General features: G+C 40.4%; 1 protein-coding gene across 1 annotated transcript in view; it reads left to right on the forward strand.

The window, feature by feature from the left end:
* Positions 1–18,869, forward strand: part of LOC121642112 (vacuolar protein sorting-associated protein 13B-like) — a 334,030-nt gene that overhangs the window by 296,993 nt on the left and 18,168 nt on the right. Inside the window, 5 exon segments of the mRNA XM_041988605.1 lie at positions 7,527–7,682; positions 9,453–9,719; positions 11,452–11,535; positions 13,571–13,746; positions 17,954–18,124. Coding sequence (XP_041844539.1) covers positions 7,527–7,682; positions 9,453–9,719; positions 11,452–11,535; positions 13,571–13,746; positions 17,954–18,124 — 854 coding nt within the window.

The following is an 18,869-nucleotide window of genomic DNA, read 5'->3' on the forward strand; positions in this document are numbered from 1 at the left end:
TCCTTGGGAGCTCTTTTTGTTAGCTTTTCAGACCATATGCCACACTTTTGCACTAGCATTTCTTGTGCTTTTATCTCTGTTTTTCAAAGCAACAGTTTCAGCTGCAGCTGGATCTCCACAGGGGGGGATAATTCTCAGCTTTATCACTTTGGGCTGTACCCATAGTACCCATAGTATCCATAGCTTCAGCATCCTACAGGCATGTATGCATCTTGTATGTTTTTAATGTAAATCATCTATAAGGTTAAAGGCTTTGTTTTTGGGAGTTTTGTTTGTTTGTTTGTTTCTTTCTTTCTTTTTGTCTGTTTGTTTGTTTCTTTTTTGTTTGTTTGTTTTGTTTTTTTCCAAGAAATTGGCATGTAATTAAATATTCTTTGGGAAAAAAATCTCTGGAGGAGTTAGATATTTTTACCTAGCAATACTCACTGGGAGGAGACTGATCATTCATATCTACAACATCACAGCCGTACCAGACCACTGACCGCCTTACTCAAAAAGCTGTCCTTTCTGCTCCATGTCCTCTAACTAGCATACCACTTTTATTTTATTTATTTTTTTATTTAATTTTTTCAACTTCAACCTTATCTTGCAAAGACAGCAAAATTTGTTCAACGACATGTTGCTGTCAGTGTTTATACTTACTGTAAGTATACAAACTATAATTTAAGCAGTCCTACACCACTTGTGTAGTTTGCCCCAAACGTAACAACTTAATGTTCTTATTATTAAGAGCTACAGTGCTACAAACTCATATTTGTTTGTATTTCTAAATCTCTGTTTAAATATGAAGTTTTTCATGTTTCCATCAAATCCTTGGTCATAAAAACTCTGATTTTTAGAGATGTTCAGGTGAAGAAATGAACCTTGTGGTCCCTGGTGCTAGTGTTGGCCTGGGTTCAGCACCATGGACAGTACCATAGTGCTAGATGGCCTGTCCAAGAGACGAGTTACTTGGGTGCAAATGGATCTCAGCCTAATGGTCAAACTGCAGGTCACATGACCCCCTGGGGCCCAGAAAAGCTTCCTATTAGATACTGTACTTAAACCAGGAAAGCATCTTAAAAGAAACAGATTCATACTTAGATATTATTTAAAAAAATCTTTTCATTGAATAAATATTATGTTCAACATGTGTTTGAAAACCACCTGGAGTTACATGAAGACGGAGTTGGAGAGAGGAACTAATGCACATGTGTTTCTGGCTCCAGGAGAAACCTTTTTAGTCTACGAGCATGTTGTGGTGGTATGTTTTCTGTATTTTCCTGGGTTTAGGTTTCATTACACAATCTCCCCAATTCTGTGGTTGGGGGTAGCTGTGTAGGGTCAACCCATGTTTCATTTCTTCTTTAGAAGGAGCGCTTGTGGTTTCATTGCATAGTAGTAAGCCTCTCTTATGTGAAGTGCTACATTGCATTGTCAAACAAGTGGAGATATCAATTGCATTCATGTTGTCTGAGTTAGACTGCAGTCTGCCCACATTCACTGGTAGTTTAGAGGCAGTCTACTTGTGGTCGTGGTATCATGACCGAGGTCTCTCCTGCTGCGTGCATTTATTTGTGTTTGCCTTAAAGGGATATTTTGTTTTTTGAAGTGGGGTTGTATGAAGTACATAAGAGTAGTTAGTGAGTGGTCAGTGTGCTCAGAGTTTAGAAGAAGAAAGGAATATTGACAGGAGATCCAGGCTGACAGGGCCCTGAAAAAAGAACATTCACCACCATAATTAAGTCAAAATTGAGAAATTTCATAGTGGTTTTAAGTAAATGCTATGTTATGGATTTTTGCACCACATGACTGTTGCAGCAGACAGTTGTTTACTTTGTTGCTGAACATCCATGTTGTTAAGCATCATACGTTGTACAGAGACTCTGCAATGCATCCTGTTAGCGAAATGCTAAAATACCACCAACTGGATGATAAAAATGACAGAACTGCCTAGAAATTTTCAGTAATTACCACCTTTTCAGTCATCGGAAAAGTAAAACCCATCAGTAAGCAATCCAGCCATAATCCAATGACACAGCTCCTGAGATATGTAATATATGTGTGTGTGTGTGTATCCAAGTGCCTGTCCCATGTGTCCTGTATCTAGAGTAATTTCCCCTCTTATAATCCAGCTTTTTTCCCTTGTCATTTCTCCAGGCTGACACCAGGTGTCTGTTCTTCCAAGCATCCTCGGCCACTGTCTTCTTTATCCCCTTTCCATGCGGTTTTAAAACTTCCCTCCTCCAGACAGTGCTCCTTTTGTCAGCCCCGTTCAGTTGATGTTAGCACTTGCCACGTCTGAATATCCTGGAACCCTTTGGGCCCTGCATGTCTAACATGCCAGAGGAGAACTGTGGAACAATGTTAGTCAAGCATAAACCTATTAACATCCCCCCTGTCAACCATAGACCCACACAATGCCTTCTCTCTGTACCTTCTTCCAGCTTTCAAACCGCTTTTTAGACTTGCAGATCTGTGCTTTGATGTTGTGCAGCTTTGCTTCTTTTTGTCAGAGAGAGGGAGCCAAGAAGGAGAGAGGCATTGCAGACAGCTGTTAAAGCCACCATGATTCCCTCATGTTACATGGGTTAGCTCTTACTGCTTCAGGATTGATGTTACTCTCTTTCTGTCTTTCTTTTTCTCTTTCATATGTTTCTTTCTCACACTAATTCTGGTTAAAGGACAAAGTAATCCATATTCCTTTGTTTTGCTGTCTGGGTATAAGCCTGTTTCTCATTTGTTAGGTGGCTAGCTAAGGTCCCTTGTCCCAAAGTAATTTCACCAGACAAGAGTAGGCCTCTGTTCCACATCCTTCTTTTTTTCACGTGTGCCTGTATAACATTACACAAGATTGGCAGTACAGAGACTTCTCAAAGTATTTTTAAATTGTTGCTATATGACAATGAATTCACATGATTTTAATAAACCTTCAAAGATATCCTTAAGCTATTTTGGCTTTTTATAGGGACTTGTGTGTAAAGCTACTGGTGTTGTTTCTACCTTCTCTCCATTCACCAAAGTCTCAAATCTTTGATTTCTGTCTGAGTGAAATGGGATGAAAGAACGATAGTAATATGTAGACAACCACTGTCACCCCGCCTGTGCAGCATCCAGGAATGGCAGTGACATCCTCACTGCAGACAGATATTTATTGTTTGCTTTGTGGATTTGACCACATTCCTGTCAGAGGACAATAGAGCAGTGATGGTTACAGTGGCAGGACTGACTCAGTCTGTCTGCAAGAGCACATGGGTTTAAGGACATGTAGTGTATCTGTGTGTATTTATTGTGACACCCAACTTAACTAATCACCATTTTAAGTTTTTGCCAGTAAAATATGACTTTACCAGGAATTTTAACAGTCATTGCTTTGGTTATGACATACTGATATCCTACTGTCTGTTACAGGAAACTTGTTTGCTAATAGTTTTCTGCTGGGACAGGACGAAGCTGTAGACATGACCTCGCACCTATGATGGCATCTGGTTAGATGAATATAACATAGTTTTGGCGGGTGGGGTTGGTAATTCTCAGAAGTTAACACCATTTCTGAGTGTATCCGTCCCATGTTTGGGTTCTGTGTTCAGTTTCCATGGTAACCTGAAAACTGGGTGATGGGATATGAAAAAGTTCATGTGGTACTGATCTTATGTTTGGAATATATGTTGCTCAAACACAGTCTCAGTGTTTTTTGATGTCATCACTCAGTCCATGTAAAATCTGGTTTAGTGGACAGGTGTTCTCTGTTAGGATTAGTCACGTCTTCAGCACAGTCTTTGATTTGAAAACATGTCAAAGCATCACTGTGGGCTCAGCTTTCCTGGATGCTTGTAGGCTCCAAAATATCTGACTATGTTTGATTCAGTCAGAAAACCCATCATTAATACTGTTATACAATATATGAGCCGTTTAAAGCTACCAAGCTTTCGTCATTGTAATTGTTTTGGTGTAGCTACGCAGTCTGATGCTAATTACACCACACACTGGAGCTGATCCAGATCTAAGAAAACCAGACAATTGTATTGTAAAGTCAGTCAGATGATTGATCTCCGTGAAACTGAGATTAATCATCCGTAGATGGGATATATTAGCATATTTGTACATGTCAAGAGTGGAATACACTGTCTCTGAAATACATCCTGAATGACGTGGAATAAGTTTTTTTTTCTAAAGAATTATTATTAATTTAGTAATATGAAAACATGTTTTAAGGGTTGTAGCCTGACTGCCATTAGTGCTTATATAAAAGCAATAGTATTACTTAATTAAATCTACTGGTGCTCAACAAGATACATACTACAAGTTAAAATGTGTATAATGTGTGTCATCACAATCTCTCCCTGTGGATTAAAGAGAGATGAAGTGAAGAAAAAAAAAAAAAAGAAAGGTTTTTAGCTTACATTCTTTCACACACAATACCTGACTTGGGAAATTATCACAGCAGATATGCTTCCATTGGTTTTGGACCAAAGTCTCCTACTTCCAGCCAGCCGCTGTGGGGGAGTCTGTCAAATATTTATTAGTGGATGAGATTAGAATTTGACAAGCACCTTGAGGCTGCTTCTTTTCAAGATGTTGCTTTTGTTCGGAGAGGAAAAACAGCATCACAATATACAGAGTTTATATAAACATTAGAGGTGCTAACATGTTTGTCTGATTGAGGTCAGACCAGTGGTTTGGCTTTTTTTAACTAAATGTGATTTACTCTTCATAATTCAGTTTTTTAAAAAAAATTTCAGTTGTTTTTTTGTCACATTTACACTTTTCTGGACTTTATTCTCCTCATAGATATTTTATAATTTAGCAATTCTTTTTAAAGATTATGTTGTATTAACCCTTTGAGCCCTGTGTCTGTTTTATTAAATTAGTAATTCTCATAGGAAAGGGAAGACTTGTGAGATTTGTTGAAATGTGTAAATATAAGTATTTGTGTTACTGGTGCAGAATAAGTGAAGCACAAATGGGAAAAAAAGGTTTCAAGCTTGCCTAAAAATTCCTTTCAGGATTAATATGAATATCTGATGCAGCTGTAGCTCTAAACCTCTATCATAGGACGACACGTGGACATCTCTGATTAAGTTAAGCAGAATAAAAACGGCACACATTCACTCTGGTGCTGTTTAGTCCACTTTTAACAAACCCAGGTCCACTTCTACAGATAGTACAGTTCATTTAGAGCCATGTGAACATGCAAACTCTGGTTCGCTTGAAATCTGAGGGTCTCAGTTCATTTACAAGTGAACCCTGTTGCGAACAGATAAACCAGTGAACCAAAGCCAAACCAAAACCTGTGGGTCTTGTTGTCCACAGTTACTGTACAAAATAATGGGATCAAATCAGTAGATTGTTCATTAAAAGACATATTGATCTTCGTCTTTCTTCAAAGCCATTTTTATTGGTTGACGTTCTTTATTTTCTTGATGATTGTTAGTGTGAGGCCTTTATTAAAGCATGAGCATTAAATGAGCACATATGTCTGACTGGGTTTTCTCAGTGTCACAGCCGCTGCATACGTCAGAAAGAGGTAAAACAGCTTCGTATTTTTCATTCTTGTTGTCGTACGTGTCCAGTTCATCTGTGTCACTGCTGATTTTTTTGTTTTGTTTTCTTCCACCACTTGAGTCAGAGCAGTGGTGAATTCAAACAAAAGCGGCAGTTGTCGTTTGAAGTTTGAGTAGAGACATTATTATGACTTCTCCCTTAGAGGTCAAGTTGAGCCACAGGCACGACAAAGTGCATGGAGAGAGGAGGGGGAGTTGAAGGAGCGAAAAGTGTTGAAATAACAAATCCGTCCTCACAGATGGTGCAGAGTAGAGATCTTCAGTGGGTTTGCCACCACAACATTTTCACCATAATTAACACCAGTCTGTCGCACTCAGACCCGTAAAGACTGAAGTTAATGCTAAGCACTTAAAGATGGCTTTGAGCTGAATGCAAATGAAAAGGTTTTTTTTGTCAGTATTAGATCACTGACAGAGAAACTAGGAACAGAAAAGGGGGGAAAATCCCATATTATAGTTGTTTTCCAAGTTTTCCTCAAACCACTGCAATCTTAACTGGTACTGATTATAATTCTGGTCGTGGCTTAGGGAATCTAGTGGTTCTCCACCCTCAGGCTTAACCTTAACCTCCACCACCTGGCCTTTTACACCACTCTGACACTTTCCCCGCGAGTAAGTCCACCGAGCAAAAGATCTGAGAAATGCAAGTAATTTCCATGCAGCCAACAAGGAGAAAGGACGATTTTGAAGAAAGTGAATACAGGCTTTGATTAAGTATGTTATTGTAAAGAAATCTGTCTTCAAAAACCGAGGAAAGGCTGCAGAGGAGAGAAACACAGAAGGTCTTGACCAAGGTTCTTACATGCTCTTTGACCTCAGGGGTAATTTGTTTTTCTTAAAACAGATTGGCTAAATGTTCCGCACATTGAAACGTTGACCTGAAGTGTAAATGCTCAAAACTGCTTTTCTATGTTTCAGTCTGGTTGTGAACCCTCTGGGATATTATTGAACTAGCCCCTCCTCCCTCCACCATGTATCCTCTTATCTTTCTGGAGTTATTCTTGATATTTTTTGTCTTACTTGTGTTCTCTACCCTCTACGTTGTGACATAGTGCTGGCAGCGGGACTGACACACAGAGTTCAGTGAGGTGGAAGGTCAACCACACCACCTCAGGAGGGAATAAAGCTTTGGATCTCCCTGTATATTTATGACACTGCTCCCGTATTGTTACCATAATCTCATGACAACACTCACATTGTTTGACAATTAAGATTCTCTTAGCCTTGTAATGCTGAGCAGCTTGTGGTGAAAAGGGTACAGATAGTCCACGAGTAACGTCAGCACAGGTGTGACGGGCGTATAGACTGCATGTTTTTAGATTCAGAGGGGTCACGCAGGAAAGGCTGTATTCATTGTATGCAATTCCATCTCTTGTTGAGTTTTAGTCTGTGCAATCTGGATATTGTGTAATGGAGAAAGCAATTAAAACAGTGGTCTACAGATGCCACATCACATAGTTTGAGCCCCGCTGCCAGGCGAAGACCCACAATACAAGAAATCATAAGAAAAAAAGGGTCGGAAAATCATCACCACTCTAAAGTTGTTTGGATGTCATGAAGCAGGACAGCATGTGTTTATAGCTGTCGTCCTGAAGCTATGTGTTTACACTCAGCCACACACATGGATGTGCTCCACAGAGCAGTGATGGATATGTAGCTGAAAAGACTGAGAACCAAGCTAAGTGCCTCTTATTTAGACGTGTGCAGAAAAAGAGTCTTAACACATCCAACCACACACACACACACACACACACACACACACACACAGAGGCATAATGATCTTCCACATCAGCTGTTTTCCACCAGCCAGTGTGTGTGCAACCTTCCGTTTCTACTTCCAGCAGTGGCAAGCTTGTTTAGTAACCTTCCCTCACTGAAATCTTGTAAACAAAGAATGTTGTTGTTTATTTGCGTATTCCTGGAGGTAAATCAGGGGAAAGGAGTGTAACCTCCATCTCTATCCTGCTCTGACCTATCCTGTAGCTGCTGCACATCTGCATCGAGGGCTGGGGGAACTGGCGCTGGTCGGAGCCCTTCAGCGTGGACAACGTCGGGACGCTACTGAGGACCATCCAGTACAAAGGACGCACCGCCTCCCTCATCATCAAGGTGGTGCAGCTCAGTGGTGTTCAGAAACAGGTACTGTTAGGTTTTACTGATTTACTGTCTTTTTCTTATTTCACAAAAAAAGAAAAGGACATGTTGAAATGTAAGCAATGAAATAATATTGCCTTACTAAGATAATGAAATTTGTGGTACAAATAAACAACATCTGTACAAAGAGCCAATGTTTTCCAGCAAAAATCAGTGATGGAGGGATCCTGAAGATAATTTTGTTCCCAAACTATGAAAGAAAATCCAAAGTAAAAGCAGGAACATGTTTGCAGCATTAAGCCTGTAGGCCTCTGCGATGTAAAACAAAACAAGGCCTTTCTCCAAGCACTTTTGTTAGAATTAGCACTTTTTAACCCCCCCCACCTCCTGTTTGTATCTTATGATTTAGTAGGTGTTTGACTAACAACAGACTGTTTTCTGTTTTTGTCAGTTTTTGTCATCTGTTTTGTAGCAATAAAATGTGTCCCATCAATCCATGAAAAAGATCACAGGAAATCATAAACCAGCATAAACCAGATCATAAACTAACTGCCTATTGCAAGAATAGGGATGAATCATGTTTGCATTTTTCCACAAATACAAGAAAAAGTCAGCGTATCCCTGAAAGCACAGAGATGCCATCAGTTGATAGAAATGACAGTTTGTTATGTAAACAGTGTCAAGTGTCACACACGTCTCCCTCTCATCCTCCAGACAAAACAGACTCGGCCTCTTACATTCCTTCCTCCATCTGTCCCAAACTTTGATTACATCTTTTTTCCATTGGATCCAATGATAGAGTATGAGCGTTGGTCACACCCAAGTCATTACATATAGTTTCAAAGTGGGAGCGCAGCTGCCACTACAAGGAAGCCAGCACCCGCCTGTATGAGTATTTACCAGCTGATGTTTCCTTTCGATGCAGTTAGGCTGCTAAATGTCTCACACTGCTGCCCTCTTCCTCGACTTCGATTTTACACATCATCCCTTAATATATTATCTAAGCTTAACCTCTTAGTCACGAGAGTCCCCTGTGCAGGGGGCAGCATGAGATGAATGTAGTAAACAAGATCTTTGCACATGCTAGGAAACATGGAGCATACCAAAAATCACAGGGAAAAACTGGGCTAAAAGACTAACGAGCGTTGGCATCAATGAAAGAATTCAAACCCTAAGTAAGTATATGAGCATGTAAGAAAATCATGAGAAAAGCACGGTCCACTTTAGAGCTTCTGCTAGTTTCTCCACTTCAAGCAAATCAGACAAACAAGATGTCATATGAAAGCAGAGATTCTGCTGATTACAAAGATGTTTGTCTCATCACTGTGAAACAAGAGTAACAAAAACAAACCAATAAATCATGTCTTACTTTTCCTGTTGTGTGTTCATAAGTTTATTTCACCTCAACAAACCCTGCTAATGTGTTCTCCTATGGCCCTTACATAGTTTCCATGAAGATGAAGGTTTTATAGTGAAGTATTCGCTCTTCCTATCATATACTATCTTGGACTTGACTTCTTTCCTTATGGTGTTTCTAAATAAGAATTTGGAGGCTATCCCTCTATTCTGACTCTGACCATAGAGGGTGATGAAGGTAACCATTTATATTTTCTACTGTGTTCCAGGTGAATTTACTCTGACACGGTAGCACATCTGGATTTTGCATGTCCCAGTTTTCTGTTGAGATTTTGATTCTACATACAGCTCTTTTAGTTGTGAAGACGAGGTTGAAAAATCGGCCTCATGATGAACAGATTAAGAAGGGTTACGTGTCTGGCTCTGTTTAAACTTCTTCCATGTAACTTTGTCCTCCAGGTAATCATCTGTGGACGGCAGGTGATGTGCAGCTACCTGACTCAGGATATCGAGCTGCGAGTCGTGCAGCACTATGTGGGGCCTGACGGTCAGACGGTGGTCAGAGAACACTGTGACAGCCTGGAAGCGGGAGCCAAGCTGCCTTCTTATGTGCTGGAGGATTCAGAGATGACGGAGCTGTGTGTGAGAGCACGAGGCGATGATGACTGGTCTCAGGATGTTCAACTGGAGAGGAGGGACAAGGGCAGCAGCAGCTCTGTCGTACAGGTAGAACTTATCTGTAGCCTCTGTAAATAAATGAATTATATATTATTTATATTTAATCCTTGAAACACTACATCATATATGGATAATAACCATGTACACAGTGAGATGGAAAAAAAACATGTATGGACTGTGGTAGCTCTGATGAATGCAAGCTGATGAATGTGCTTGTCCAAGAGGAACAGATAGATGCACACATTTAGAGTTGGCTCTCCATCTACACATGTGTTTGGAGCTGGTGACTGGACCACCAACTGTGACCGGATCCTCTTTTTCTGGGTGGCCACAGTTGCTCAGCTTCCATACTGCTACTCACTTTAGAGAGCAGATTGAGATCTTCCACAAGATAGGCTTACAAAGGCCCCCAAGCCATAACCTGACCATGTTGAGAGGTAGAAAATACAGTTTATGCTCTCTCATAACCACACTAACCATATTCAGGAAACACTATCTGATATGTGGGCACAGGCAGAGGCTTTGAAGGCACTTTCACACCACTAGAGCAATTCCAGCTCCAGTCCTGCTGTTCTAATTTTTTAGTATTTTTCTTTCTTTCTCGTATCATTGTTAGTCCTACACTGTTAACGGCTAGCCATTCTGCCACTTCAGCTTCCTTATGTGGCTCTTAACATCTCTTGACACCACTCCAACCTCCGCCGTTATCTCTGCTGCTTAGATCAGCCATTCATTACACATATGGAAGGTTGGCTCTGAATGAAAGCTGCCTGGACTAGTAGCTGGTTCCTTAGATCTCTCTATCTCTGCCTTGTCTCCTGCTCTTGCTTTCTGCTTTCCTTGTACTCTCTCGCCCACACTTTGGACTACTCATCTGTCTTATTGTCAACTCCTTTTCCTGTTTCACTTCATCTTGTGGCATCAAGCCCCTCCACCTGTCCTATCTTCTGATTTCCTCCCGTCTGTGTTTGTCTCATTTCTCATCTATCTGCTGTAATCCTTCTGAAGTAACTCCTCTCTCATATCTCACCTTCCTCCTCCACAACCTTTATTTCAACATGTCTTTTCTTTATTTTTGCTCCTGTCCTTTACTTTTGAAAAAGCACAGGAGGTTGCCGTGACCTTATCCCAATGCTGAGTCTTTTTTTTAACTGACTCAAGCCTATGTAGTAGTGTTTGCCAAGGTTACACCCCCTCATCCCCACAAGGCTGTTTTGCAAGGGCCTGTATATGAAGGATGAATGTTCACTCTCTCTTTGCTCCAGTCTGCTGTCCCCAGCAGTAAATGAAGTCCCCTTTCTGTCATAAATTGGGCCACTTGTAATGTGTCTTGGCATCTCGAGGCTTTAATGAGGAGCGAGGAGTAAATGGGACAAACACCAGTGACATATTAAGCGTGCTCAGCCTTTGGTGGGCACATTCTCAGCCTTTAAATCTTGCTAAAATTTTACTGCCTGTAATGACCCATTATCTGGCACTAAGAGTTGTCAGTTGTCTCAGCCATAAGTTTGTATTGCAGAGCATTAGGGAGGCAGAACATTTTATTACAAGAAGAATCCAACAAAGATTTTTAGGACAAAACATGATAATGCAACACTGATGGAGGCTATAAAGATGGAGCCAACAGATGCATTTAATCCATCAGATATCCATATTTTAAATCATGACCACAAACAAACACCAACAAGTTGTTCTTTAGTGTCTCTAATCAGGGGTAAGATATTAGTATTTAATGTATTGTTGCAATAATGAATAACAAGACCTGTCTGTTTCCTCTTAGGTGGCCTGTTCCAGTGGCTCTTTGCTTTTTGTCTGGTGCACTCTCATTACCCTCGAACCTGACTCTCACATGCAACAGAGATTGGTAAGTAGCACATTTTATTTTTATTTTATTTACTTACAAATAACAAAACTGTAAAAATAAAGACAACATAAAATGTTACAAAAACCATAGAGCAGTAGTTCCAAAACTTTCTTTATCTATCAATCAATCAATCAAAATTTATTTGTAAAGCCATTTTCATGCCAAAAGCAACAGAAAGTGCTTTATAGAAGAATGTATGCATATCAAGATAAAACAAGTATTTAAAAATATAGTTTCTCTTTCACAGTTACACATGCGTACATACACACACAAACAGAACGCAAGTATCCCCCGCCCACACACACACACACACACACACACACACACACACACAGACACACACACCACCCAAACTAGAACTCTAACCCTTATTTTCTGTCTCTTTACTGAATGTAGGTACAGCTGTATTAATAAATAATAAACATCTAGCTTAGCAGCCCCTTCTCATCAACAACTGATGTCAAGTCCCCCCATCCTAGTACCTCTGCCATGCGCACTCCAACACTTAACTACACATATGAAGAAATGGGATTAGGCTGCTTATTGGCTGCTGCTTCATTAATTATTAATTATAATTGAAACTGGAGTGGCGGAAGGAATTTTTGATTCCTTTGCTACAGTGTGAAGCTGTTTAGACCAGTAAACTCTGCACACAACATTATATGCAGTAAGTTGAGGATTTAACGAGACGGATGCTACTTTAGTTAAACAACTCTGCTCTTTACAACAGTTGAATAGTTAATTTCTAAAGTAATGAACAGGCTTTTCTTTGTGTTCAGGATGAAAAGTCCCCAAGTGGCTTTATTTGTTGGGCTTCATACTGTCAGATGTTAATAATTTGAGACGAACATACCGGTCTGTCTTCATTGCCCACCATCACCATCAGTTCACAATTACCTGGTCAGGTCCAGAGCAAGATATGCTTTGTCATGTTTTCTTGTTTTTTGTTTTACTTATCTTAAAATAAGTTGTCTTGATAAACATCAAATATGGATCTGATTTAGAACCACATATGAAAGTGGACTGGGTCTGGTGTGGAAAAATCAGATTGTGCTCTTTACTGACATAAAAAGCATCAGACATGGGTCACATAGGAGCAAAAAAGTCAGATTTTGGCCAGTTTTGCCTGCAGTGTGAACGTAGCCTTTGTTCTGTGTTGCAGTTATACCCTAATCCAAACTTTGATACCTGCACCAATAACTGAATATGATCATCACACTAAGGCTACGTTTACACAGCAGGCAAAACTGTCTTAAATCTGACCTTTTTGTCCTTATGTGACCCATATCTGATTTTCTTCTTTTTTTATGACAGTCCAAATCAGACCCAGGCCACTTTCACATGTGGTATTAAATCAGATCCATATCTGATTATTATTTCAAAGTGACTTCAGTCTGAACGGTCGTGTCACATTTCAGCCGACATTTATGTCACTGAAGTGAGAAAGACGTCACAATTCTGCCCCAGAAGAGGTGGGACAGAGTAAGATTAAATGATAACAACAGACTAAATAATATTATATCATAATTCTGTCAACTAATGCACAACAACTTCAAAATGGATATACTCATGCTAACAAGAGTAGCATGCGTATTTCCCTCTGCTAACACAGCGTGTTGTGTATGACGTCACATCTTCTTCTACGTGTGCACATCACTTCAGGACTGTAGACTGTTCACACTGGAGTCTGATGGAGGTCGCATTTAACTATAATATGAACAATCATGCAAAAAAAAAAAAAAAAGATCCCAGCTAAATATCGGAAGTGAGCATCAAGACCTGCAGTGTGAATGTAGCTTATGATTGCTGTGCCCTTTGCATCAGTTACTAAGAATGAATTATTATTGATTACTGCACTGAAACTAAGCTTTTTTTTGTTTCATTATAAAAAAATAAAAAATAACAGCATCACGTGGCTGCTGTGTAAACGTAGCCTTAGTGCTTGTGTTTCACTTTTAGGATAGGATCCAGCGGAAGGAGTGATTATTATTATTGAGCAAACAATCTTCTCTTTGTGAACCTGCTTCTGTTTCAGGTGGTTTTCAGTCCGCTGTTTGTCACGAGGAGCCACTTGCCAGATCCAATAATCGTCCACATTGAGAAAAGAAGTCTAGGGCTAAAAGAGAGCCAGCTCATACGTGGACAAGGCCACGAGGAGCCTCTTTCAAACACTGAGGCCGACCTTACCCACCACCTCACTTTCCAAGCCAGGTAATTAACAAAAGTTTACAAATCAAGCAAAGTTGTGGAGCAAAATCTGATTTGCCATTATAAAGTGGACCATCTAAGTACCCTAATAAATCCCATAATGTACAAAAACATGCCATACTTGACAGGAAAGGTAGACTCTTGTAAGTACATGATCTCACAAACTACAAAAAAAACATGACCGGGAACACATTAACCATGCAGCCCATCCCAAGATACAGTATATTAACACATCTGTCAAACACTCATAATGAAACAGTCCCTCCTCGCTAAAAGGCAACTTCCTCTTTTCCCATCCGCTGTACATGGTTCCCGGCCAGCTGAGCATATTTATTGGAAAATTTAGTTGGTTCAGTTCAGTATTAAATCATCCACAAATAGCTCATACATCTGCATGGGAAACGGTACCTTTGGTCTTCTGTAATGGGAGTTCAGTGGGCCTGCATTACGCAAAAAAACAGAAACACTTATTTAAGACTGTCTCATAGCACATTCTGGTTTCTCTGAGCCATTAATGAAGTCGTGATCCAGGGGAATCCGTGTACACTTCAGGAGAGCAGTAAGCTGCCTTGGCAGCAGCTCAGACTCAGCTCTGAGTCCAGCATGTCAGGTTGGACCATAATTACACCTCATTTAGATAGAGGCTCTAACAGAGAGCAGCTGTGTGTGTGTCATTTTGTGTGGAAAGAGCTGAATGTGTGTGTCCACACTGGCATGGGTGGATGTGAAGTGTATGTATATGTGTGGTCTCTGTCTTTCATGCTGTTCATTAGCTAAGTGCTTGTTTAAGTGCGACACGGCTGGAGTCTGTCATATACATCACCATTCCACTTTCTATTCTGTCCCTGTTTGTCAGTAACGGTGTCTTATATTTTATGTTATTCATATCTTCTTCTAAACATGATTATAGTGGGTAGCATAGAGTGGAATCAGTGGAAACGAAATCCCAATCATCTTTCACCTTTAACCTCTTCATCACAAAAGACACCTGAACAGGAGGCAAATAGGTGTAGCCCAGAAGATCTTACCAGTCCTAACATGTAGCATACCAAAATCAGAGGGAGAAATTCAGCTGGAAGACTTTACCAAGCATAAAGTAAATGAAGCCACCAGTATTTATATGTGAATGTAATGTAGAGCATCTGCTTATTTCCCCACTTCAGGCACAAACAAGGGGTCATATCAAAGCAGAGACTCTTCTGATAATAAATCATGTCTTACTTTTACTGTTTTGTAATTAAACTTTTTATTCAACCCCCCAAAAAACTGTGTTGTGTTCTCCTATGACTGCATTCATTTGAAATTAATCATGAAGGTCCTGCTAGTTTCCATGGAGATGAAGGTTTTTAGTGAAGTATTCACTCTTCCTGTAATAAACTATCAGCCGATATTGATAGAAGTGTCTCTCAGTATCAGCTGATTTGTGCCTGAGATGTTCACCTGTGTGACACCTGTTAAAACATCTGTTAAACTGCTCAGCTTCACCTTTTTAGCTTCTAATTTTCCACAGTCCTCAGATATTACTTTACTAATTCCTAGATGAACTGGGCTGCTATCCTCTGGTTGTCACTGAAGGTAATGTGTTTTTCTTTTAGGGCAGTGGTTCCCAACCTGGGGTCCGAGACCCCCCAAGGGGTCCCCCAAAGAACACAGGGGGTCCCTGAGGCTTTGATTACAGCCAATTGTCCCTTTTGTTAGGAAATAAAGTAAGGCTGTATGTTGTTCATTTCACTTTGGCTTTATAAAAGGACAGAACTCAACCAATATACATTATATATGGTGAGAATCTCACTTTTGAAAGCATAAAACCAGCACAGGGTGGAGCAGGGGGTCCATGGCATTTTAGTATATGCATGAAGGGGGTCCCCCCAGAAAAAGGGTAGGGAATCACTGTTTTAGGGGGAAGATAACCATTTACATGTTCTACTGTGTTCCAGGTGTATTTACTCTGGCACAGTAGCACACATCTTGACTCTGACACTTCTGTAATAATCTCAAATGTCTCATCTTTCTGTTGATACGAAGATTATTCACACAACCCGTGTAGTTGTGATGATATACTTCTTTTATTTTGGGAATTTTCAACTGGAGGCAGAAAAAAATGTGCCTCATGAAGAAGAGATTATATTATGTCACATAGCTTCTCATGATATTGTAACTGCGATATTCTTTGAGTCAAAGTGTCAATAACACAATTTTGGTTTTTACTTCCACTTCATTTGTTATTATTAGAGTCCGAGCCATACAAAGTATGGAAGGACCCTATTGTTGTTGAAATGTTTATTATTTTTCTTAGAACTTTGAGGGCACATATGACCCCCTAAACACCCATGAAAAGTTGTGAAATTTGGCACACACATCATACCCGGTTGAAATATCGATATTCTAAGGTCCGCATAGACTTCAATTAAAAAATGGCTCAACAGCACCACCTAGACACAAAAAAAAAAATCCGAAATGAATGGGGTCCCGAACGTCTACTTCGACATATGAAGACGAAATTCGGCACACACATGTAACACCCCAAGTAGAGCAAAAAAGTCAATCAAACACCTGTTGCCATGGCAACGGGTTGCCCGCCATCTTGGAGTTTACATCCATTTTATTTCCCATTTTTTTCACTTTATATGCATCATATTTGAACGAACTAGTTTGAGGGGATTCATGCGAGTGACTCCAATCTTGGTGGGAAGCTTCCTGACAAGTTAGGGACCAAACGCTATTCAAATCTTTCTAATAGGACAAAGCATGTTACCATGGCAACCGACAGAAAAAAGCCTTCTCGCCATGAAACATGGTTTGCTCATATCTGCATAGAAATACATGGGCTCTGCACCAAAGTTGACAGTATTCATACTTGTTGGGTCCTTAACACATTACAACACCTGTTGCCATGTCAACATAGCATGTTAGCTAGCATATTAGCATGCTAGCAAAAATGCTAACTAGGTATTGCAAAATTTCAGATTCTCAGCTAGACATTTTACCATGTTACATAGCATGTTAGCACGTTTGCTAACATGCTAGCAAAAGGTGTATGAGACGGGTGGCGGGGCCCACGAGGCTCAGACCTGATGGATGCCTCTTGCGGCTTTAATTTGTAATCATTCTTTCATGCAAATACATAAAAAAGATTGCCCTTTAGTAGCATCTAGCAGTGATCTGAACAGGGTAAATGTTGGATGTAAGTGACGACTCCTGAGAGAATTTTTAGCTGCAACTGTTGTGTTTAGATATCTGGTGACAAAGTTTGTTTTGATTTTAGCTGCCATAACAGAACCACAGAGGCCATACAGTGACTGGGAATGTATGTGGCCCCTGTTTTTGTAGATAAATCCTTTTCACAAGCACAAAAAGCAAGCTCAGAAACAACTAAGTGTCTGTCTTTCTAGATTGCAACCACAATACACGGTGTATTTACGATCCGTCCCGTCTAAAGGGCTTCAAACCACACAAACTTGTCCCCCCAGCTCAATCCATCCCTCATCCTTCCATCTTCACAAACACACACAACAAGCCACAATTGTAAACATACATATATGCACACAGCCCCTCAACCAACACCAAACCTCTAGGATGGATCCAATCTTGAGTGTTCACTGGTCAACAGCTCATCTTTCCTTCCTGTAATTACACATATTTGTGGCCTTTAATGGATGAGGTAGAGAGCAGAGCTGTGGTCTGTGATACAAGAGACACAGACAAGTCTAAACCAGAACCGTTCTGTCCTGCTTTCCTCAGACTGGCCACCACATTAGAAAATAGAGGGTAACAATCAGAAGCCTTTTCTACTTTCCTCTCTCGGGGAGTGCTCTGGGTAAAAAACTTCCAGTCAAAACTTTGTCCTGCTCTTCTGTCTTGCCCCAGTTCCATAAGCAATAGCCCCCGTTTACAGTACAATGGCCTCTATTAATGAACTGCTGCTCAGGACTAAGGGGGCTCCTTCACTTTAGCTAAGTGGAACTGGATGATGCCCAGAGAAAATGATGCAATTACATTACCCCCCACATTGTAAATGTGCTTCTAGGCCAGACTTGCTGAAGAACCACCCAACACTGGCTGGTTTTTGCCTCCAGATGAGATCAGGTGAAATTAGTCCCTCTCTGGCTGGAAGACAAGGATAGTGCATGTTTGGACAAACGCATGCATCACCCTCAGATCTAGTTTGAGAAAATTGTCTTCATTTTGATATTGTGCTTTTAATCCTCAGGGAGGATGAAGATGCTTCGCAATGTGCTGTACCCATCTCCACCAGTCTGATCAAGCAGATAGTGAATAAGACTGAAAATGAGGAAAACCCGGAGCATATTCTGGCGGATTTTGACGGTCCCAGGAGCACCACGGCACCACCATGGCCTTACGTTACCAAAGACACTAGCAGGTACTCTGAATTCTACTTTTTATAGTTCTGAAAAGTGTGGGTGGGGAATGTTTGTGAAGTAAGGTAGCTAGGATTATTACTCAGTTTCATTTGCAAACCATGAACGTGGCAGTGCAAAGCAGAAAAGAGAAATCATGAAGCAATGGACATTTTAAGCCAGATTCACACTCATCATGAGCGCTTCCTACTTCAAGACAAAATAACACCTCATAATTCCTCTAATTTAATACTTATAATTCTTTTTCATATTTATTATAGCTCCTATGTGGCAAGATTGCATAACACACTTTTCATCAAGACTATCCACTTTGTTTTTTTCCAAATAGTAAGATTCTTACTGCATTCCTCCTCAAAGTAGAGTTGTGCAACCAAGCCTTTATTGAGGGAAGCTTCTCTTTATTGCTTACTCTCTCACATAATAAATCTATTAACTGCAAAGACAATGCAGAGCCATGCATCAAATGTTAGCAGCAGTCCCACTGTTTTCCCTGCAGACCAGAGCTTTAGTCTGTCACATTCCCACTTTGACACAAGTCAGACAGCCTTCGCATACAGCTGAAGTTGAGCACAGACTTGCAGATCGTGCAGTGTGTATGCTTTCTGTGCAGAGATGAGTTTACATATGCCATCAGCTAGAACTCACATATGAAACTGTCCACAAATGTCACTCTGGAAAGCCATCACATCTTGATAGCAGCGGTAGCAGAAGCAGCCACATGTTCCCCCCCCACAGGCTCGGAGTTAC

Source organism: Melanotaenia boesemani, chromosome 6 (assembly GCF_017639745.1).
Source record: "Melanotaenia boesemani isolate fMelBoe1 chromosome 6, fMelBoe1.pri, whole genome shotgun sequence".
Taxonomy (NCBI): Eukaryota; Metazoa; Chordata; class Actinopteri; order Atheriniformes; family Melanotaeniidae; genus Melanotaenia; species Melanotaenia boesemani.